Source organism: Mustela putorius, unplaced genomic scaffold (assembly GCF_011764305.1).
Source record: "Mustela putorius furo isolate JIRA1106 unplaced genomic scaffold, ASM1176430v1.1 tig00003845_pilon_pilon_pilon, whole genome shotgun sequence".
Taxonomy (NCBI): Eukaryota; Metazoa; Chordata; class Mammalia; order Carnivora; family Mustelidae; genus Mustela; species Mustela putorius.
This window is the reverse complement of record NW_025421998.1, coordinates 10,489,284-10,514,101: the sequence shown is the minus strand read 5'-3', so window position 1 is coordinate 10,514,101 and position 24,818 is coordinate 10,489,284. Positions and strand designations below refer to the sequence as shown.

At 35.6% G+C, this 24,818-nt stretch overlaps 1 protein-coding gene across 1 annotated transcript in view; it reads right to left on the bottom strand.

Annotated features, from left to right (window-relative positions):
• Nucleotides 1-2,749: 2,749 nt before the first annotated feature.
• The window catches only part of LOC101693045 (zona pellucida binding protein), a 106,567-nt gene continuing 84,498 nt past the window's right edge, over nucleotides 2,750-24,818 (bottom strand). Inside the window, exon 8 of the mRNA XM_004739400.2 lies at nucleotides 2,750-2,933. Within this exon, the coding sequence (XP_004739457.1) occupies nucleotides 2,839-2,933 (95 nt within the window). The 3' untranslated portion in view covers nucleotides 2,750-2,838. The remainder of the gene's footprint in view (nucleotides 2,934-24,818) is intronic.

The window sequence follows — 24,818 nt, the reverse complement described above, 5'->3', positions numbered from 1 at the left end:
CCTTTTACCTGCGAGTTAAACAGAAAATCTAGCTTGCTTTGGCACAAGGCATGTTCTCATCTCACACAACTGGGCAAGCCCAGGGCAGGCTGGGTCTCAGACACAACCTGGGCAGCGGTTCAACACCATCATCAAGGCCCTGGTTCCTTGGACTTCTCCACTCTGTGCCCGCAGGTTGGTCCATGGTTTCAATATACGACTTCCAGAAAGAAGCCATGGGCTGACAGTTAAGAAAGGACTCTCTCTGCAGTGAACAAACTTGGTGCTTTGCTGGGAAGAGGGGCAGAAGCAAATTCATGCTGGAGAGGTGAGCAATAATGTCTTCTGCCAATTTTGACTATTTTAATTTTTCCAAGTATGTTTATCGCTTCCAAGTTTTTGAAAAGTAATTTCTTTCTTTGTAGGAAATTTGAGAAACAGAGGATACCAAAAAAACTTCCCACATGATCCTATTACATAAAACAACTGTTGTTAACATTTTGGTTCATTTGATTCAAAACTCTAAAGAATAGTACAGAACATTCTATCCTATGGAAATAGCACAATTTATTCAATCATTTCACTCCTGTAGGTCATCAACATTAATTCCATTTGCATTGTTATATAGAATGTGGATGTTAATACCATCAGGCATAATATCACACCTGATTTCTGTTTTACTTTCTGATAGTCTCCCTGTAAGTGACATTCCTGGATCAACCTTGTTAGGGCTCTTTTTTACATATTACCAAATGAATACACATTTACACGTTTATAATAAGAAACAAATCTGATTAATAAGATATAATATGGGAATCATATTTACCTTAGCTTCGCAGGTTCATGTAAACATCACATTATTTTACTGTTAAAAATAGGTTAAAATGAAGGCATTATATAAATGTTAAGATATTATTCTGATGCAAACAAAAACAACAAACACTTGCAACTGCCTTATGACAATAATGTCTCTCAGGGATTAGTCTGTAATTTTCACCTAACACACTGTCATCACTTAAAACAATTTCCAACAGTCTACATTATATGTTAGCAGACGCAGTGGTTACCTTCATTACTGAAGTACTGAATACTTCATTACTGAAGTATTCATTACTGAAGTATATTTATACTCGCAGGGCCCTTCCATGCCTCACTCCCATGACTCCCCTATGGTTGGTTTTTTCCTATCCCAGATCACCCTCTCTTCTTGACTGAATTCCAATCTCAGTAACCTGCAGCACCATTTTAATTCTGTTTTGCTTCCCGAGGCTGACTAGCTGTTGAGCTGATACTGTTCATCCCCAGGAAAATGTTTTCTAAGTCAAATTCCTCAGTATTTTCAAATACCAGGAAAAGAGTTAACCCAAAGTCAGGCAATACTAAAGAACATACATTTCATTCCATCTTATTACACAATCTGAAATCTGAAGAGCTCTAGCAGCTACACTGCTTTTACAGATGATGACTTAGAAGGCCTTTTACTAGTTACAAAAGACAGGTACTGAAGAACCATAGCCCCCAAAGAGTATCATTGCAAATACGTGACTTAATAGAGCCAAGAAGGCTTTTTAAAGAAAAGACCTCTAAAAATCTTATGAAAACATTTATGTCATCATTATGAAAGTTACAAGTAATTTTTTAAAAAAAGATCACCATGGCTAACAAAGAAATGTCATTTCACTTCCCTTTGTACTTGTGAGAATTCCAGGGTAATATTTGCCCACAGCATGACCAAATGAGAAACTAACTTATCTACTGGTCAATTTTAAAAAGTCAAATAGACCCTAGATATAAGTAAACTTTCTTCCTGTCAATGCAAAATTGTGCCTAGACCCCACCTGTGAATATTTGCCATTTACAAATGCTTATGTCTTAAGAAAGGAAATATGAAGGGAAAAAACAGGGAATGTCCAAGAGACTAGAAAGTGTTACAAGTGAAACAAAAAATTGAGAAACTACTAATTTTCTAAGTTGCTCAGGTATTTTTCTAATACTTAAACCCTTACATTTTGGGTAATTTTTCATATTCAAATACAGAACCCCAGTGTGAGAGAGGGGTACACTGGTGGCAGCAGAAGCATCTGTGATGTAACACTTTAATGATAAAGGAAATACAATAAAAGATGTGATGACTGTTCGATACTTCTCCCTAGAGGTGTCCTCAGGGCAAGAGATTGCCTAATCTCTCTCTCTCCACAATGTGAAAGTTCAAAGGTTAATTTAGGCACATACAATGATTATTCCACTCTAAAATGTCAGAAAGGTAATTTAAAGGTCTCTAAACCAAAAAGGTGAAGGTCACATTGAACTACATTAAAAACCCACTGAGTTGTTGGGACCTGACCTTATACTATAGTGGCTAAAAGTCTGCAATGAAAAGATGCACCGGCTTTGTAAGACGTGATCTTGAAGTACGGAAGGTCAAACTAGAAGAAAATAATCTCAAAAAATTAAATCAAAGGTAGGAAGCAAGCTGAAATTAAAGTGATTATAAAAGAACATGGTGACCTGAGATTAGTTAACATACTGTAAAGAGAATGGGCTGTTTTAAAATAATCCGGAAAAGTCTTTTGGGATTAACACCAATAGAGTGTATTTGAAACCCTTTTTAAAAATCAGTGATCCAAGAAATATTCTGAAATCATGTGTAGTTCTGGCATTAATGGATAAAGATTAGTGGATGCTCCATTCATGAAGCATTTGGACATACAATATACAATGTTTCAATTAAAATGATGACACCATATTTTGTAAAATCTAATATATTTAATTTTGGCATAATAGTGATTTATTATGTATTAATATTTCAAAAATATACTTTTGTGTTTAACAAACTACTAGAGATCTCAAACTCATGACCTATAAGCATGCTTTTGCTCCAAACGCCAGGCTGCTGTTGCACTGAAGGCAGTGGGTTCCATCGCGGGGGTTATAAGACCCAGGACTGCAGATCACTGTGAAGAAAGAATAGTTAATAAGCACCAGTTCCTTCAAATGCCACAACAATTAATTTTACATGGAGAATACATTTTCAAAAAAGACTCTTTTTTCTTTTTATAATTTTTGTTTTTAATCATGGTAAAATACACATAAAATTTACCATCTTAACCATTTTTAAGTGTGCAGTTCAACAGTGTGAAGTATATTCATGTTGCTGTACAACTAACTTCCAGAACGTTCTCATCTGGGAAAAACTGCAAGTCTATATCATTAAACACCTCTCCATTTCCCCTTCCCCTAATGCCTAGTAGCAATCCTTCTAGTGTCTATTTCTAAATACCTCATATAAGTGACAAATTGTAACTTTTCACTTCTTCCCGGCTTAGACCAAGACTGTGACCCCACATGGTTTTACTGATCACACAAGGTCGAGCTGAGAAAGCTAGCTAGGTTACCTGGTAGACTGCATCAGAAGCCAAAGAGCAGAAGAGGGCCCACACTAACAACCACGCCTTCAACGCAAAGATACCCCAGATATGGGAAGGACTTCCAGCTTATTTCTTTTATTTATTTATTTATTTGACAGACAGAGATCACAAAAAGGCAGAGAGGCAGGCAGAGAGAGAGAGGAGGAAGCAGGCTCCCTGAGGAGCAGATAGACCAATGCGGGGCATGATCCCAGCACTCCGGGATCATGACCTGAGCCAAAGGCAGAGGCTTTAACCCACTGAGCCACCCAGGCACTCCCCCCAGCTTATTTCTAATAATCTCCTGACTTCATGTCTTATTTCTGTCCCTTGCTGAAAGATTAACTTTGGAAAAAATTACTAACTTAACTCAGTCTGATCATCCTTAAAATATGGATAACTGTATATAAGGAATATGTTACCACAGTGATCTTTGCCTATCAGAAAGTATAGAAGGGCAGAAAGAATCTAATGGCAAACAGCATGGAGGACATGGGGAGTTAGAGAGGAGAAGGGAGTTGGGGGAAATTGGAAGGGGAGGTGAACCATGAGAGACTATGGACTCTAAAAAACAATCTGAGGGGTTTGAAGTGGCGGGGGGGTGGGAGGTTGGGGTACCAGGTGGTGGGTATTATAGAGGGCACGGATTTCATGGAGCACTGGGTGTGGTGAAAAAATAATGAATACTGTTATGCTGAAAATAAATAAAAAACAAATTAAAAAAAAGAATCGAATGGCAAATATATTCTCTTTGACTGACTCTGGATTCTGGGTAAGTGGTCAATTCTTAGTTCTAGCTTCCTCATTTGTAAAACAGTTCCAGTAACAAGGAAGACTACACTATTATGAGAGGACTGAAATCAGATGACTTATATGAAAATGCAACCAGAACACCGCCATGCCTCAATAAATGCTCTGCCGTCTGTGGGACCACTTCTCCCATGCTGGAGGCCACGTGATGCCCACCTATCAAACTGGGCTGGGGTCTCTGATTACCCTGTTCCTCCTTTTCCTATTGCAAATTTGGTCAGCCAAGGATTCACAGGGATGTCAGTTGCACATCTAAGGCATGGCTATTATGGGCCATCAGAGAAGATTCTTTTTCTGGCACCATGATCAATGACACGTGCCATTGTTTGGATCTGGGTCATGGTACATTATTTCATTTCATATCGCTCGTTCAAAAAATAAAATTTCAAATTGGGAAATAGTTTAACCATTACTCAGAGAAAGTATTTTTCATTCTGGTTTTAATAGATATTTTGTTTGGGGAATCATGTTTCAGGAATATGTACTGGTTAAACAAAGTTAAGTCCATTGTTTGCTGCAGTAATAACAGTATTTAAAGTGGCAATGTACAGGGTAAGAATGTCATGATGTGATATTTTTCAAAGGTGTGTGATCATGGTACTCTTTCTTTCAAAACACATATTAGTATTTCTTAAAGTACAAATATGGATGCTAAGAAAAGGTATGTGTTAACACATAGGGAGAAGAGAAACGTAAATGTGCAGGCAGTCTTTACACACATACAGTATCACCAGTGGAGCTGACGCTGGCAAGAAATCATCCAAACCCAACTTAAATAAATATGATCTAATAAATGTTCTCAGAATTAATAAATCTCTATAACATAGTATGTACAATACTTCAGAGACCTTATCTCTCTCTCCTAAAACATATTCTAAAATATCATGTTCTCCTTCATGTGGAATTGAGGAAAAATTCTCAAAAGTTATTTAACTTTAAAGTAGAAGATTAGCTGGGGTGCCTGGGTGGCTCAGTGGGTTGAGCCTCTGCCTTCAGTTCAGGTCATGATCTCAAGGTCCTGGAATGGAGTCCCACATTGGGCTCTCTGCTCGGCAGGGAGCCTGCCTCCCCCCAACCCCTCTCTGTGCCTGACTCTCTGCCTGTGGACCTTGTGATCTCTGTCAAATAAATAAATTAATTAAAAAAAATAAAGTAGAAGATTAGCAAAATTATCTTCTAGGTTTTAGTCTCACGAGCAGAATATTTCCCAGCTGCAGTTTTGAGAACAACCTGATTAAATCTTGATAAGAGAGGGAAGCACTGATCAGTACTGACATACAAAGAAATGAGAAGAAGGCAGAGAAAAAAATCTTCATGAATTTTGGATAGGGAATATTTCCTTAAAAAGGGAAATAACCAAGCATAATATAAAACATGGGGTACATGTAGTATTATAATTAAGAAGTTAATTAAAAAATGATGAAATTAACAACAGTCAAGCAACAAAACTGGGACACAGTTGCAGCTAAATAACCAATGGAATACCATCGTGAAGATACAAATAATTCATATTAGTCATGAGAAAAGGACAGAAAACCAATTAAAAACAGGAATAAAAGAGAAAAAATAGATGTCCAACTAACGTCATTTTTACTGAACCACAAAAAAACCCAAAACTATCCAAAGAAATTAAGAATTTGGGAATGAAAATCAACAGCAAACTATAATATACTGAGGGAAACTTCAGCACGAGGACAGCTCCAGGTCCCACAGGCTCCCATAGAAATATTAAATAAACAACTAGAGACTGGCTAAAATAACCTTCTAGGTCTGGAAATTGGTCAAAGATCAACAGCAACCAAACGAACACGCAATCGAGAAGTCATATTCTAAATAGTCCAAAATTTGTAGCATTCTTTTGCTCACCCTTGTCCCAGCTCCTTTCCAGGCAGACCTACAGGAAAGGCAGCCCAGTGCTGGGTTCCATCCCACAGACCAGAGAGCAAAACAAATGGGATCAGCCACCTGTCCAACGGCCAACTGAGGGGTTCAGTCTCCATGTTGCTTATTTCAGAGCTTGTTCAAATCTCAGACTATGGGAAGCCCTGGGCACATTCTTGAGAACCAGAAGGTGATGACAGCCCCCAGATACCTGGGGTTAGAGACTGGTATATTAAGGAATAGGACAGAACACCTAAGGATCACAGGAGAAGCACTATGTGGACTCTCAGGGAAATGAAGATATTAAAAAACAGACCCCCCCCCCAAAAAAAAGCAGCCAAGTATACAGAGGAATCAGAAGAGAGCACATAGGACCAAACATTTGAGAAGGTGCTCAACATCATTATTAGGGAAGTACCAATCAAAACTGGAGTATGATATCATTTCACGCCTATTAGAATGGACACCATCAAAAAAAAAAAAAAAAAGAAGAAGAAGAAGAACAGAACAGAACAAGTGTTGGTGATGATGTGAAGAAACTGGAGCTCTTGTGCACAGTTGGTGGGAATGCATAATGGTGTAACTGCTATAGGAAAAATATGGAGGTTCCTCAAAACATTAAAAATGCATGTACCAGATGATTCAGCAGTTCCACTTCTGGATATAGAGCCAAGAGAACTGAAAGCAGGATCCTAAAGGGACATCTCTAGACCTTTGTTCACTGCAGCATTGCTTACCACAGCCAAGAGGTGAAAAGAACCCAAGGGTCCCTCAGTGGGCAAATGGACAAAGAAAATGTGGTATATATACACAACAGAATATCCTTCAGCCTTAAAACAATAAATCCTGCAACATGTTGCAATATGACAAAACTTGAGAATATTATGCAAAGTGAACTGAGGCCAGTTACAAAGACAAATAGTACATGATTTTGCTTACAAGAACTATCCAAACAAATCAAACTCAGAGAAACAGAAAGAGCTGTGGTTTCTAGTAGCTAAAGGAGGAAGAAATGGAAGTTGTTCTTCAAGAGGTGTGCAGTTTTGGCTTATGAAAAGTTCTAGATATCTGCTGCACAACAATGTAAAGTTAAGGCTACTAAACTGTATACTTAAAAATGGTCAAGGCAGTTGGTTTTGTTATGTTTTTTAACCACTATTAAAAGTTTTTTAAAAATAAAACAAATTGGAAAAGAACAAAAACCTTCCAACAAATAAGAGGCCAAGTCCACGTCTTCACAGATGAATTCTACCATAAATTATAAAGAAAGAAAGACATTAACCCCAATCCTTCTTAAACTCTTCCAATAAATTAAGAGGAAAGGAAAACTTCTGGACTCATTCTATAAGGGCAGAATTGCCCTATTCCTAAAGCCAAAGACTGTACGTGAAAAACAAACTACGTACTAATAACTCTTCTGAATATTGATGGAAAAATCCTCAACAAAATACTAAACCAACTCAGCAGTATATTAAAAGGATTATATACCATGGTCACTTTGGATTTATTTCTAAAACACAAGGACAGTTTAGTATATGAAACCTAAGAAGAGCTCCTTATATCATATGAACTGAATGACAGGGGGAAATAACATACAATAATCTCAACTGATGCACAAAAGCATTTGACAAAATTCAACATCCATGTTATGGTAAAAACTCTAAGCGAACTTCAATTTTATAATGGGGTGTTATCAACCATAGTTACTATGTCAGATCCTGAGACTTATCCATCTTATAGCTGAAAGTATTACTTAAATGTTTTCACCAAAGGTAAATAGAAGATAAGTATGTGAGATGATGGGGGTGTTGATGAACGAGATGGGAGAAATCCTCCCACCATGCATATATGTATCAGGTCATCACAATGTACACTTTGAGTATCTTACAATTTTGTCCATTATACCTCAATAGGTATGAAAAATACCACAGGAACATAAGTAAAGGAGCACAAGGCAAAGCAGCCAAATAAAAAGGAGTTTTGTAGGGATGCCTGGATGGCTCAGTCAGTTAAGCCACCGCCTTCGGCTTGGGTCATGGTCCCAGGGTCCTGGGATAGAGTCCTGCATCAGACTCCTTGCTCGGCAGGGACCCTGCTTCTCTCTCTGCCTCTGCCTGACACCTTGCCTGCTTGTGCTTCCTCTCTCTCTCTGACTAAATAAATCAATAAAATCTTTAAAAAAAAAAAAAAAGAGTTTTGTAGTGAGTCAAGTTTGGTTGTTTCAAATTCTAATTTTTCATTTACCATCTTTATAAACACATGCAAGTACCCTAAGACTGCCAAGATTCAAGTTCCTTGATTACAAAATTGGGATGCTTCCTACATCAAAAGGATATTTGTTATTTACGAAAACATTGGACAGACTTTTAGCAAAGCTTCAGTTATTATGATAAAGAAATCAGTGAGGGTGCCTGGGTGGCTTCAGCTCAGGTCATGATCCTGGAGTCCCGGGATCGAGTCCTGCATCAGGCTCCTAGCTCCACGGGGAGTCTGCTTCTCCCTCTAACCTTCTTCCCTCTCCTGCTCTCTCTCACTGTCTCTCTCTCAAATAAATAAATGGAATCTTTAAAAAAAAAAAAAAAGTTAAGAAATCAGTGAAATGTATATTTCTATGGGGTAAGCAGAGCTTAATGCACTGACCAAAACATAGTCAGCACTCAGGATACTATGACAGAACTCAATCTCATGTTCTTCTCATTCTGGAGTTCTTATAGCAAAACTCTATTGCCCATATAGCCCTTACCACATCTGGTCATTAACTGCTACCTAAATTTTCACACATTCAAAGTTTTATCTCATTAGATTACACACTCCCTAAAATTCCCACAAGATAAAATTCTGTGTGTTTTGGGGAATTTCCTCTCATATCATTTAAACCATGTTTGATAATGGATAATATAATAGATACTTATTTAATTAAAAAAAAAAAACACTTAAAAGAGAGGAATAAAATGGATTTTCTTCAACCTGATAAAGGGCATTCATGAAAACCCAAAGTCAGTATCATAACTTTAAGAGACTGAGCTTTTCCTCTAAGATTAGGAAAAAGATAAGCATGACTATTATCACTCCTTCTTTTAACACAACATTGGAAGTCTTAGCTAGAGCATGGGGAAAAAAAAAAGAATTCAAATTAGAAAGAGGTAACATTAGCCTGTCCATAGACAGTATGATCTTCTATGCAAAAAAAATAATCCACCAAAAACCACTAATTGACCTAATAAACAAATTTAGCCAAGTTACAAGATACAAAATTGACATGCAAAATCAGTTGTGTTTCTATACACTAACAATGAACAATCCAAAAACAAAATTTAGAAAATAGTTCTAGGGCACCTGGTTGGCTCAGTCGTTAAGCATCTGCCTTCAACCCAGGTCCATATTGGCTCCCTGCTCAGTGGGAAGTCTGCTTTCCCCTCCCCCCACTCCCTGCTTGTGTTCCCTCTCTCACTGTATCTCTCTCTCTCTCTCTCTCTCTCTCTGTAAAATAAATAAAATCTTTAAAAAAAGATAATAGTTCTATTTATAATAGCATCAAAAATATAATATTTAGGAGTAAATAACCAACAAGGCATAATACTTGTATACCAAAAACTACTAAAAATTACTGAAAGAAATCAAAGGAGACACAAATAAATGGAAAGACATCTCATGTCCATGGGTTGGAATATTTAATATTGTTAAGATGTCAGTGCTACTGCAAACCATTCATAGATTCTATACAAATTTTATCAAAATCCCAGTGACAATATTTTCAGAAAAAGAAAAAAGTCCATCCTAAAATTCACTGAAACCTCAAGGGACAAAGAAAAGCCAAAACAATTTCGAAAATCAAAGCTGTAAATCTCATACTTGCTGATTTTAACACTACAAAGCTACAAAAACAAACATGTCTGCTTCTGATATAGAGAAAGAGAGACAAACAGAATAAACTAGTAAAGAAATAAACTCTCAAATGATTTGGAACAAGAGTACCAAGATCATCAAAGGAGGTAAGGACAGCCTTGCCAACAAATGGTAGTAGGTAAGGGAGATGTCCACATTGAAATGTACGAGTTTGAACTCTTACCTTATGCTATATGTAAAAAGTTAGCTCAAAAAAATCAAAGATCCAAACAGAAGAGCTAAAATTGTAAAACTCCTGGAATAAAATGTAGAATAAAAGATGCATGACATTACATTTTGCAGTGGTTTGTTTATGTAACAACAAAAGCATTTGGACAAAAGAAAAGCATAGTTATATGCAAAGGAGATTAATATCCAAAATAATAATAGTAATAAAGAACTCTAATTCAACAACAAAGTCAATTAAATAGTGGGCAAAAGCTCAAAAGTAGCCATTTCTTCAAACAAGACATACAAATCACCAATAAATACATGAAAAGATATTAATATCACTAACCATAAAGGAAATGCAAATCAACAGCACAATAAGACACTTCACACACATTAGGGTAGCAAGTTACTTAAAAACAAAACAAAACAAAAACCACTTAAAATAATGAGTGTTGGCCAAGATGCAGAGAAACTGCAAGACTGAATTATGCTTTGTTGGTGGGGACACAAAATGGTGGAGGCTTTGTGTACGGTGGTTTCTCCAAAAAATTTAAAACTGAATTACTATAGGATCCGGTGATTCTACTTCTGGGTATAAGCATATGGACTGAAGTTGTGTGCCTCTCTAAAATGTGTATGTGAGGGACGCCTGGGTGGCTCAGTTGGTTAAGCAGCTGCCTTCGGCTCAGGTCATGAACCCAGCGCCCTGGGATCGAGTCCTGCATCAGGCTCCTTGCTCGGTGGGGAGCCTGCTTCTCCCTCTGTCTCTGCCTGCCATTCTGTCTGCCTGTGCTCACTCGCTCTCGCTCTCTCTCTGATAAATAAATAAAATCTTTAAAATGTGTATGTGAAAATCTAACTCCCAGTGTAGCTCTCTCTAGAGATGGGGCCTCTTAGGAAGTAATAAAGGTGCAATGAGGTCATAATAAGAGTGGGACTCTGATCTGATAGTATTAGTATCCTTATAAAGCAACAGCAGAGTGCCCACTTTCTTTCTCCTTCTGCATATATTAACCAAGACCACCTGAGGATATAATGAGAAAGTGGTATGCCATACCACTTGCAAGCCAAGAAGAAAGCACTCATGGGAAACCAAAACCTTGAACCTGAACTTTTAGGCTCCAGAATTGTGGGGAAAAAATTGTACTGTTTAAACCATTCAGGCTGGGATTTTGTTACAGAAGCCCAAAAGCACAGATATAATATTTATGCACAAGATCTCAAAGCAGGATCTCAAAGAGGTATCTGCACACCATGTTCGCTGCAGAATTATTCACAATAGCCTTAAGGTAGAAACAACTCCAATTTCCATTGACAGTTGAATGGATAAAATATAAATGTGGTACATACATGTGGATAGAAAAGGTGTAGTATAATTCACAGGAATAAAAGACACGGCATAAGGAATATAATCAATTATATTCTAATAGCATTGTATGGGGATGGATGGTAGTTACACTTGTGGTAAACACAGCATAACGCATAAACTTGTCAGATCACTGTGTAGTCACCTGAACTTAATATAACATTGTGTGTCAACTATACTCAAATAAAAAATTATAAAATAAAAAAAGATATGGTACATAAATTTAAGGTGAACTAATGTGAAACAAATACGGGAATGTGAACCTATGAAAAGTAATGCAGAATGTGTTGAAAATGTGTGATGGTAACCTATCACACATTTCCAAGAATGTGAATGTGGTCCATCCATACAATGGAATATTATTCAATCTTAAAAAGAAAGGAATTTTGACTTATGATACAACACAGATGCTAAGTGAAATAAGCCAAGCACAAAAGGACAAATACTATATAAAGGTACCTGTAGTAGTCAAATTTATAGACCGAAAGAAGAATGGTGATTGTCAGGGCATAAAGGAAGAGGGGACTGGGGACTTAATGTTTAATAGGTACAGAATTTCATATGAGGAAGATGAAAAAAGTTCTAGAGATGGATGGTGCTGAAGGTTAATACAACAATGTAAGTGTACTTAATGCTATGAAACTGTACCTTTAAATATGCTTGAAACATTATCTTATGTATTAATGTGATACATTACATAGAGTCATCAGGTCACAAATATGTAAAGTGTGATTATGCCAAAAACTGCATACAAGATTTCTCCTACATTGCTATTACAAAAGTGTCATACACCAAATTTGGAAAACAGACTGATATATTTTAGTGAATTTCATAAATTCTGACCCAGTATTAAGTAAAGACTCTGAAGAATCTTAGATACTAACATGTATAACCAAAGATATTCATAAAGCATTATTCATCATGGCAAAAAAAACAGAAATAGAAAGCAACTTCAAATAACGAAACAGATATATACACCTTAATATATTCATATAATAGAATATTACATAGAAAAAGAAACTTTTTTCTTTAAAGATTTTATTTACTTATTGGACAGACAGAGATCACAAGTAGGCAGAGAGGCAGGCAGGGGTGGTGGGAATCAGGCTCCCCGCCAAGCAAAGAGCCCAATCAATGTGGGGCTCAATCCCAGGACCCTGAGATCATGACCTGAGCCGAAAGCAGAGGCTTTAACCCACTAAGCCACCCAGGCACCCCCAGAATAAGAAACTTTTAAAGATACTATAACCATAAAAATATGAATGAATTTCACAAATACAGTCCACAATAATGTGCATCAATTAAAATGGCCTACTATTAGATCCTCAGGCTAGATTTTTAAAAATCCAACTTTATGCTGTTAAAGGAACTGTGTAAATAATAACGAAGTTAATTTTTACCAGTGATACACTCAAATAAAATATGAACCACAATGTTCTCTTATATAACTTGATGAACAATTTAAAACTGGTAGCATTTAAAAAAAAATAAAGAAGGTGGTTTATCCTCTCTAGACATCAAGACATTTAATAAATTTAGTAATTACCACAGATCAGTAAAACAAAAGAAGGACCCCTTAAAAGACATATATATGGTATGTACCCTTATTTTAGATCTGAGGATTAAGAAAATTTTGACGTTAATCAAATTCATTAGTAGAAAAAATTTTTAATGATTGTGAGGCAGGTAAATATTTTCTAGAAAGGAATAAAGAAAAGGGGCAATAAGACATACTACATGATAACAACAAAGAATATGTACCAAAAACAAAGTCCACAATGTTCAAAAACAAGTAGTAAGAAAACTCCAATTCTAACTTATAACAAATTAATCAGAAATTCAGTCTCACTGGGTATGAAAAGAAAGGACAGATTTTAGGCCACCAGAAATAATGGGAAAAATTCAGTGAAATAGAATCAAGAGCTTTAAAATCTGCGTATATATAACCTTCACATGTGTCAATGATATTTTAAGAAGCTCAGCAAAAAGCAAGAGTTGGAAGCCTGAATAAACCAAGATGATGATAACTATGCTGGGGGGACAGAGGTCAGATTGTGAATCTGGCATGTTATTAAAACAGAAATCAACAATCTTCAGAAGAAAAATAAACCAGAAGATGCTACATAGTACTATCCATAAAGTTGAGTATATATCATAAACATTACTAGATTTTCAAAGACACAGAAAACTGTGACTCATAGTCAAGAGAAAAAAGATCAATAGAAACAGATCCAAAATAACACAGATATGGTAATTCACCATAAAGACTTTAAAGCAGCTAGCATAAATGTATTCAAGGACATACATTATCATAATAACTAAGCAGATTGGAAAACTGAATCATAGAAATGGAAGTTCTAAGGCACATAAAATTCTAGACCCCAAAACTAAAATATTAAAAAAAAAAAAACCTAGAAGTATTTAGTAGCAAAATAATGACAAAAGTAGAATACTTCAGTAAATATGAAGATATACCAACAGGAATTGCCCATTCTGCAGAATAAAGAGAAACAAAAGTTTCAAAACATCAATAGACAGTGATACCAGCAAAAGTACTGGTAACTCCAAAAGGCTTTCCCAACCAAAAAAAAAAAAACATGAAAAAAAAAAAAAAATCAAGCAATAACTCTCAGAGTGGGGCACCTGGGTGGCTCAGTGGGTTAAAGCCTCTGCCTTCGGCTCAGGTCATGATCCCAGGGTCCTGGGATTGAGCCCGGCATCGGGCTCTCTGCTCAGCAGGGAGTCTGCTTCTCCCCCTCCCCTCTCTCTGCCTGCCTGTCTGCCTACTTGTGATCTCTGTCAAATAAATAAAAAAAACAAAAAAACTAAAAAACAAAACAAATCTCAGAGTTAACTAGAAAAACAACATACTGGAAATAGTAATATGGCAGAAATGCTTTTTCTTATCTGTAATTACTTTTAACACAAATGGATTAAAGTCCATGGTCAGAGGTAGAAGACTGACAGAATGAATAAATAAAACACAACACTATATACAACCCGGAGAAGACTCACTTCAGATCAAAAGAAACAAACAGGTTGAAAATGAAAGAATAGAAAAAGATACTCCATGAAAATAGTAACAAAAAAAAGCTAGATGGCTGTACTAATATAGAAACAGTCAAAAACTGTTATAAGAGGAAAAGAAGGAAACTATACACTTATAAAAGGGTCAATTCACCAAGATATAACAATTATAAAAATATATACAACAGACACTAGGAACACAAAATATATAAAGCAAACTGACAGAATTAAGGGAGAAATTGACAAAGCTTTATGGTAATAATTAGAGATTTCATTACCTCACTTCAAATCATGGAGTTTTATTTTTTTAAAGATTTGACAGAAAGAGAGAGAGAAAGTATGCACACAAGTAGGCAGAGAGGCAGGCAGAGGGAGAGGTAGAAGCAGGCTCCCTGCTCCCAAGACCTTGGGATCATAATCTGAGCCAAAGACAGATGCTTAATCAACAGAGCTACCCAGGAGCCTGTGGATCAAGTTTTAGAAAGAAGATCAGCAGAGGACCGACAACACAATTAAATCAATTAACCCTAACAGACATACATAAAAACACTCCACCCAAAGTGACAGAATACCCATTTTTCTCAAATGTACATGGATTGTTTCCTAGGATAAAAAATATTTGGGGCCACAATGCAGACCCTAAAAAGACTGGCATACAAATCATTTTATAATCACAACAGAATGAGGCTGGAAATCCACAACATAAGAAAAAGTAGAAAGCTCACAATTACATGGAAATTTATTTTCTCTTGAATGATCAATAGGATAAAGAAGATATCAAAAGAAAAACTGGAAATGCAAAGTTGTTTCAAAATTAGAAAATCAATCAATGCAAATTTCTATCCTAACAATGGAGGACAAGAACCATATGATTATTTTAAAAGTTGCAGATAAAGTGTGGGAGAAAATTCATTAACTTTTCATGATTACAGCAAACCAAGAATGGTAGGGGTGCTGCTTCAAACTAACAACAAGCATCAAAGAAAATCCTACTATTTTTACTGAAAGTAAAAAGTTATTTATCTCTAATATTGGGAAGGGGGCAAGAATACCTCTTTTTATTTCTAATCAACACTGTATTGGAGGAGCTAGCCAATGCAATAAAACAAGTAAAAAAATAAAAGGCATAATTATAAGACAAAGTAATAAAATTGCTTTTACTTGCACATGGTATATTTATTCATTTAAGAAAAATACAGAGTACACAAAATAATTTTGATATCTAATCAGTGAATTCAAAAGTCACGTGGTCCAGGTCAGTATTTATTAATCAACTGTACTTTCTTTCTTCCTGTGGGTGCCACTGAATAAGCACATTAAAATCTCCCCTGCCACTGCTGTCATGTCTAAATCAGAGTCTCCCAAGGAGCCCAGATAACTGTGGAAGCTCATCATCAGTGGTTTGGTCTTTGGAACAGCCAGTAAGAGTCTGAGGAGCCATGGTAAGCAATGGGGAATGTTCATGGACTGTGTAGTAATGAGAGATCCAAACACCAAGCACTTGGGAGGTTTTGTCTGTCACATATGCCACTGCAGAAGAGGTGGGTGCAGCCACGAACACAATGCCATACAAGGTGGATGGAAGAGTTGTCGAACCAAAGTGGGCTGTCTCAAGAGAACATCTGCAAAGATCTGGTGCCTACTTAACTGTGAAGAAGATTTTTGTTGGTGGCATTAAAGAAGACACTGAAGAACATCACCCAAGAGATTTTGAAAAGTATGGGAAAACTGAAGTGATTGAAATCATGACTAAAATAATAGCCAGAAGAAAGGCTTTGCTTTTGTAATATTTGATGACCATGACTCTGCAGACAAGATTATCATTCAGAAACACCATATTGTGAATGATCACAACTGTGAAGTAAGATAAGCCCTACCTAAGTGAAAGATGGCTAGTGCTGCATCCAGCCAAAGAGGTCGATGTGGTTCTGGAAACTTTGGTGGTATTCATGGAGAAACTTCAGGAAACGAGGTGGCTTTGGTGGCAGTCAAGGTGGTGGTGAATATGGAAGCACTGGGGATGGTTATCATGGACATTGTAATGATGGAAGCTATTCTGGAAGTGAGAGAGAATGCAATGATTCTGTCAACTACAACAATCAATCTTCTCATTTTGAACCCAAGGAATAAGGGAAATTTTGGAGGCAGAAGCCCTAACCCCTAACATGGTACAGGTCAGTGTTCTGGCAAACCACACAACAAAGGTGGCTATGGTGGTTAGAGCAGAAAGAGGAGCTATGACAGTGGTGGAGCATTTTAATTAATGTCAATTAAAAAAGCTGATCAGGGGAGGAGAGCAGAGAATGACAGGTATACACAGTGGTGGCAGGTCCTAACTGCCACAAAGAAGACATATTTCAGACAATACTCACATGCATGGAAAAAAACTCAAGGACTGTATTTGTCATGAATAGTGTAACAGATTGTTTTAGTTTCTGTTCCATTGAGAGTGCAAAGCATTACAACAAAGGGTTTTAATGTAGACCTTTTTTTGCACCCATGCTACTGACTGCTAAATTTAACAGTCTGATCATGATGCTGAAAGACTATATCTTTTGAAAAATGTAGTATAAACTCAGGCTACTCTGAAGCCATTCTGGTAAACTACCCCAACAATGTGAAGTTAGAATTCCTTCAAGATGATTCCAGGTTCCATTCAAAACTGATATACAACCTGCCCGGGCACAGAAGCCATTGTCTTCAGAACCTTCGATATAATTGAAATGACACACTAAATCAGTTGTGACTTGGAGTTCACCATTTACCCAAGCAAAGTCAAAGGGTTTATCTGGTTATTCAATATGATTGTTGGCATATCCTATGTAACATACCTAAATTGAATTATGGTATCAGATAAAATTATAAATGGGAACAAAGCCTGTGTATCATACAATATCATATCATATGCAATCAATAAATGATTTAATATCATTTTCAAAAAAATCCACTGCACTCTTATATGCTAACTGAAAAAAATCAAATCATAAAAAACAATTTCATTTATATTCCAAACAAATTACTAAAAACAAGAACAAAAAAAAAACAAACCATACCATCTTTCAGAATAAATCCAAGGAAAATATATGCAGACTACCAAACATCCTTGAGACAAATTTAAATTTAATTCGCACGGATGGAGGATAACCATATTCACTGTCAGAAGAGTGTATTTGTTTGGGATGATAATCATTATCAATTTTGTGTCTAGAATCAATGTAATCTATTCAAACCACAGCAGGCTTGTTTGCAGAAATTGGCATGCTAATTCTAAACCTTATATGGTACTTCAAAAAGTAGAATGACCAAAGCATTTTGGTAACATTTACCATGAAGCTTTAGGAATCAACACTGTTGTATTCCTGAAATAAAAGATACTAATGGATGGCGCAAAATCAAGCCTACATGAGGATAGACCACTGAATTTCAACAAGAGGTACAGGAAATTCTAATGGAGAGAGAGAAGTGTTTCAAGAAGTCGTGCTAGATCACCAGGACAGGATATCTGTTTGATAACCAAAAAATGATCATCAACCTTACCTTGTACCAAAGAGACATGTTAATTCAAATGGACCACAGACTTAAATGTATAACCCAAAAGTACTAAATGAAAAGCACAGGGGAAAATCTCTGTCATCGTAGAATATGTAAAGGTTTATTAGAACACAAAAACAAAAGAACCTCAGGATAAAAAATTAGTAAATTGGATTTCAGTGTTTTTCTCTCAAAACAAAAAAGCAGGCCAGTCTGGGAGAATACATTCATGCACATACAAGTTCCCCTCACTATCTGAAAGCAGAGCACACCTGGGAAACACTTTGGAAGCTGAAATGGTGCAAAGCAAAGAAGCAACTACCACTTCATGGAAGAGGAAATCCTCTTGAACCTTCTCTAGGTAAAGAAAACCTATTCTAAGGTATGTCTTTAATAAAAGCAAAGTGGCATAAAATGAAATTTCAGATGGTAGGGAAAACCTGTATATTGGAAAGTGACTTTTGTCTATACTATATTAAGAACTCTTACAACTCAGTAAGACAAAGAACCACTTAAATAATGAGAAAGATATTTAAACAGATATTGTGTAAATGAAATACCAATGTCCAATAGGAACTTGAAAATATCTTTTTAAAAGGAAATTTTAAAATTAAAACCACAATGAGATACTACTACATACACACACACTAAAAGTGCTTAAATTAAAAAGAGTGACCATACTATGCTCTGGGAAGTATTTGGAATTAAATAACTAGAACTCCCCAACTTTGCTGGTAGAACATGAAATTGTACAGCCCTATGAAAATAATTTGGCTTTTTTTTTTTATAAAGTTAAACATACACTTACCGTATGACCCAGCAATCGCAGTCATAGGTATTTTCCCAGGAGAACTGAAAACATATGTCCACACAAAGACTTGTACAGGAATGTTCATAGCAGCTTTATTTGTAATGGCCTAAAACTGGAAACAACCCAAATGTCCATCATCAGGTGAATGGATAAACAGAATGTGGTATATCCATACAACGGGACACTACCCAGCAATAAACAACAAACTATTAATACATGCAATAACACTGGTGAATCTCAAAACCATTCTGCTGAGTGAAAGTATTCAAACATTATATACTGCATGACTCCACTTACGGAAAGTTATAAAAATGCAGGCTAATATATAGTGACACAAAGCATATTAAGTATTTGGGAAAGGATGTGGAAGTACTATCAATCATAACATGGCATAAGCAAAATACAGTATCGTAACAAAGATCCTTTTCTTGATTGTGGTGGTAGTTTCATGAATATACGCATGTCCAAGTCATTAAACTGTATAATTTCAAAATGAGAAGTTAATCCTAAGTCAATGTTGAGCCCAAACAAAGCAAATTACAGAAGTTAAAGAAGACAATGTGTATTCACGCAAACCAATGCTATCTGTCATTATTGATTACCGTAATAAAAAAGTTAGAAGACAAACATCCTGAATTGGAATAAAAAATAACCAAATTCTGATAACAGATATATCTGAGCATAAAGGAAAGACAATGGACTGTGAAAACCTAATTTATAGGAGGTTTCAGCTGTTTTGTATTTAAATTGCTTTAAATCTTAGAATATGAAGTGCCAATATAAATTGAATAGATGACATATTTGTTTATTCACTGGAATGATATATGTGCATAGTTGTTTACAGTATCATTCTCTATATTTCTAGATGTTTGAAATATACCATTATAAAAAGAGATTCATTTCCAAATAGCCATAATAATTCTCTGCCCCACACACACCTTTCCCCCAAAAGCAAAACCAAACAAAAATAAACATGTGGGTACAGATAGCTTCAAAAAGAATTAAACACCTGAGGAGAAAATCATATAAATTTTACGCAAACTATTTAGAAAAAACAAGAAGAGGGAATGATTGTGATTCATTTTTTAAATAGCAGCACCCTAATACTAAAATTTTATAAATATTCTCAAAACTACAGACTGAAGTCCCTCAGGAATAGATATAAAAATCCATAACTGTTAGCACATAAAATCTGGTGATATATAGAAATTATAAATGATGATCACATGTAGTTTATATTCCATTAACTTACACAAGGTCAGTTCAACATCTGTGTATCCATCAATGCATCATAAAATATAACAGATAAAAATACATGATTATCTCAATAGTGTGTAAAAAAATGACAAAATTCAATCTCATTCACAAAGAATAAAAATAAACAAGGAATAGAAGACAATCTCCTTCATCAATCAATGGTACCTCTGAAAAGCCTCCAAACTAGTGTCACACCTAATGGGAAAGCCTGTGGGTTGTGACAAGGGATAGAGGAAAAAGATGCCAACTCTCACCACTCTGTTGAGCCCTTTTCTGAACATGTGGGCAATAATAACAAAGGAGATGGGAACTAATAAAAAAAGTGAGACTGCCCTTATTCCTATGTGACATGATTAGGTATAAAAAAAAAATCCCCAAAATTAAAAAAACAAAACAAAACACAAAACTCAGCACAGTAACTGTGTTTAGCAAGACCACATTAGACAAAGTTAATATTTCTAGAAGAATATAGGAAAAATGCTTTATGAATCTGGGATAAGCAGAAATTTCCTAGATAAACACAGTATCTTTGGGCCATTAAGAAAAAAATTGAGAAACTTAGTTTTATCAAAATTATAACTTCTCATATTTGAAAGATACCATTCAGAAAGTTGACAGAGAATACACACAGACTTATTTCCACAAAATATAAATAAATCTTTGTAAGTCTATGTTTAGAAGAAAAATAACCTGATAAAAAGGGAAGAGGAAAATATCTGAACAATTCACAAAAGAATATGTATGAGAGCTCGCAGAGAACATAAGATGATACTTGGTATCACCTATTGCATGGTAACGTAAATTGTACTGCAAATGAGATAGCACTGTTCTCTGAGACAGATAAAACCTAAAAACATGGACAGTATCAAGATTGTAAGAATGTGCAGCAAGTGGAAATCTCATACATTGCTGAGATCATCCATGGATGAAAACCGTCCAACCAATACTCTATAAACATGGGCGTTTCTTAACAGTTCACACATACCTTACCATGTTACCCTACACCTTAACTCTCATGTAATTTTACCCAAGAGAAAACAATATATAACTCCACACAAAAACTCACAAAGAAATGTTCATGCATGCTTATTCACAATAGCCAAAACTAGAAACAACCGAAATGCCTATGACAAGTTGAATGGATAAACAGTTATACTTACTAAGTAGTTGTGAGTGATTATGAAGCGGTGAAAGGGAACAATTTGGGGAAAAGAAATTTCTGTATCTTTATAGTGGTATTGGTTAAATCAATGAGTAGATATGTCAGAACTCACTGAACTGTGCAATTAAAATGTTTACGCTAAAATTAAAATGTGTGCATTTATGACACCTTAATAAAGTTGATTAAAAAATATTTTCCCGAGGTGCCCAGGTGGCTCAGTTAAATGTCCAACTCTTGATCTGAGCTCAGGCCATGACCTCAGGTCATGAGACTGCGTCCTCCATCACTCCCTATGCTGGGCCTGGAGCCTGTTTGAGATCCTTTCTCCCTCTACCCTCCCACCCACTCATTGCATTCTCCCTCTCAAAATAAATACATATATTCCCCACAAATAAAGCTCCTAGCCCAAACAGTTTCATTGGTAAATTCTGTGAAATACTTGAGGAAAAAAACGATTAATATGCATACTAATAGTATTTTTCCTTTTTATCTATAGATTAATAGTATTTTCCTTTATATATATACACACACATACATACACATGAACATATGTATCATATATACATATATAAATATATATGTATCATATATACACACATATATACATTATATATGTATCATATATATATGATTTTTCAGAATACAAAGTAAGAAAGAACACTGCCAATTTGTTTTTAGTGGCTGGCCTATTCATGATTGCTAAAACTGAGAAAGAAATTATAATAAAATGCATAATATAATATACAATTCCTTAAAATAATAGCACATTAAATTCAACAACATGTAATGATGAAGTGGAGTTTGTCCAAGGAATGTAAAATTCAATACATACTTTTAAAGATTAAATATACTTTGTTGTTTTAATAAATGTGGAAAAACAGCTGACAAAATTCAACTCTCATCCATAATAAAACAGCTCAAAAACTAATAATAAATAGGAATTTCTTTTTTTTTTTTTTTTTAAAGATTTTATTTATTCGATAGATCACAAGTAGGCAGAGAGGCAGGCAGAGAGAGAGGGGGAGGCAGGCTCCCTGCTGAGCAGAGAACCCGATGTGGGGCTCGATCCCAGGACCCTGAGATCATGACCTGAGCCGAAGGCAGTGGCTTAACCCACTGAGCCACCCAGGCGCCCCTAAATAGGAATTTCTTAATCTGATAAAGAACATGTAAAAACCAAACACTACAGTTAGCATTATACTTCAAGGTGAAATACTGTATATCTTCTTCCTAAGATTAGAAACAAGATAAGCATATTTCTTTTCATAATTTATATTAAATATTTACTCAAGGCCCCTGCAACAAGAAACTAGAAATAGGGGGTACAAATATTGACAGGAATAAGTAATACTTTATTTGCTAACCCATATGATTGTTTACATAGCAGATCAGAGGGGTCCACAAACTATTTGCTATAACTAAGTTTAGTAGATCACAGGAAGTAAATCCTACATATAAAATAAATTTGTATTTTTTTTTAACAATCAGCAATTGAAAACAATTTTAAAAACCAATTTATTGATGCGCTGCCTACTGCGCTAAGGAGGCAGGTAAAATAGAGTAAAAATATGTAAGGCATTCTCATCAAAAATGACAAAATACTGATGAGAAATTTAAGAAGCCCTAGAGAAACAGAGATACCTCCACACTGGTTTCTATAATAGCCATAGTAATTTACATTTCCACCAAGGGTATGCAAGAGTCTATTTTTCACATCCTCCCCAACACTTATCTCTTCACTTCTTGTCTTATTGATAACAATATGATGATATCTCATTGTGGTTTTGATTTTCATTTCCCTGGTGATTAGTGATTTTGCGTACCTTTCTATATACCTGTGGGCCATTGGCATGTCTTCTGGAGAAATGTCTATTCTGGTCATTTGCCTGTTTTTTAATTGGATTACTTATTTTATGCTATTGAGTTGTAGGAGATTCCTTACATATTTTGGGGATTAAGTCCATATGAGATACATGGTTTGTAAATATTTAGTCAAAATATGGAAATAACCTAAATGCCTATCCATGAATAAATGAATAAAGAAAATGTGATTTATATATACAATGGAATATTATTCAGCCTTAAGAAAGAAGGAAATTCTACCATTTGTGTCAACATGGCTGAACCTGGAAGACATTATGCTAAGTGAAATAAAGCAAACACAGCAAGACAAATACTGCGTGATTTCACTTACATGCACAATCTAAAACAGTCAAACTCAAAGGAGCCAATGGTAGAAAGGTGGTTGCCAGGGGCTGATAAGAGGGAGAAATGAGGAAATATTATAGTTTCAGTTACACAGGATGAATTAATTTCTAGAGATCAAAATATAGCAATGTAGCTATAATAAATAATACTGTATACTTGAAATTTACTTAAGGGGTAGACAGTAAGCGATCTCACCACACACATGAATGGTACCTATGTGAGATAATGGGAGGTGATGGATATGTTAATTAGCTTGTGGCAATTATTTCACAATGTATACATATATCAAAATATCAAGCTGTATATTCTATATACAATTTTATCAATTGTAACACGATAAAGATGAAAAAATAAAACAGCTCATGAATACAAAGCCACATTCTCTCCAAGTCATCATTCTATCAGGCTTACTGAAAACAGAAATTGGCCACGCTGATTCTGAAATGTATATGGAAATACAAAGAACTTTTCCAAAGGTGGCAAACACCATATATCCCATCCGAAACATTCTCAGATTGCAACCTCATTGAGCAGTAGTCTGTGTCACCTCCCTTTGAACTTGAGTAGACCTTTGTGAGTATGGCAAAAGTGACACAAGGTGACTCCTGAGGCTGGTCATAAAACACATAGCATTCCACTGTCTTCTTAGGACATAAGCTTTTAAATTCCATTGCCATACTATATTGTAATAATCCACAGTGCTGATGCTGGGCTGGTTTTAGTGCATATTACCATGAGTCAGTATGCAAATCCTCATGAATGAGAGGCATATGGCCAGAGTCAAGACAAAATTATTGCAATAGCAGGGAATAATCAGCCTAGACTGAACTCTGGTTCAGCCTAATAAACCTTAAAAGCAAGATCAGAAATGCTTAGACTGTTGCCAAACAACTTATTTGTGTGTGCCAGAACAAAATTCACACACACACACACACACACACACACACAAACAGATACACACACAAAATAGAGAAATACAGAAATATTCAATAAGCAACAAGACACACATAATGTCTGGCATTCAGTGAAAAATCAACTATATGAGAGGCAAGAAAATATGACTAATAATAAAAAGAAAAATAAATTGCCATCTCCTCTGAATAATCAGTGAGGACTAGCAGAAAACAACATTAAAATAATTAATGTAACAGTATTCCAGTAAGTTCAAATCTTAATATATGGAAGATATAAAAAGCGTTTTTTGGAGGTCAAAACTAAGATGTGTGAGATGAAAAAGTGGACGGGGTAAGATTAATGGTCTATGAAACACTGCCAGAGACAAGATGAGTAAGTGTGAAGAGGTGATGGTATACACTACAAGCC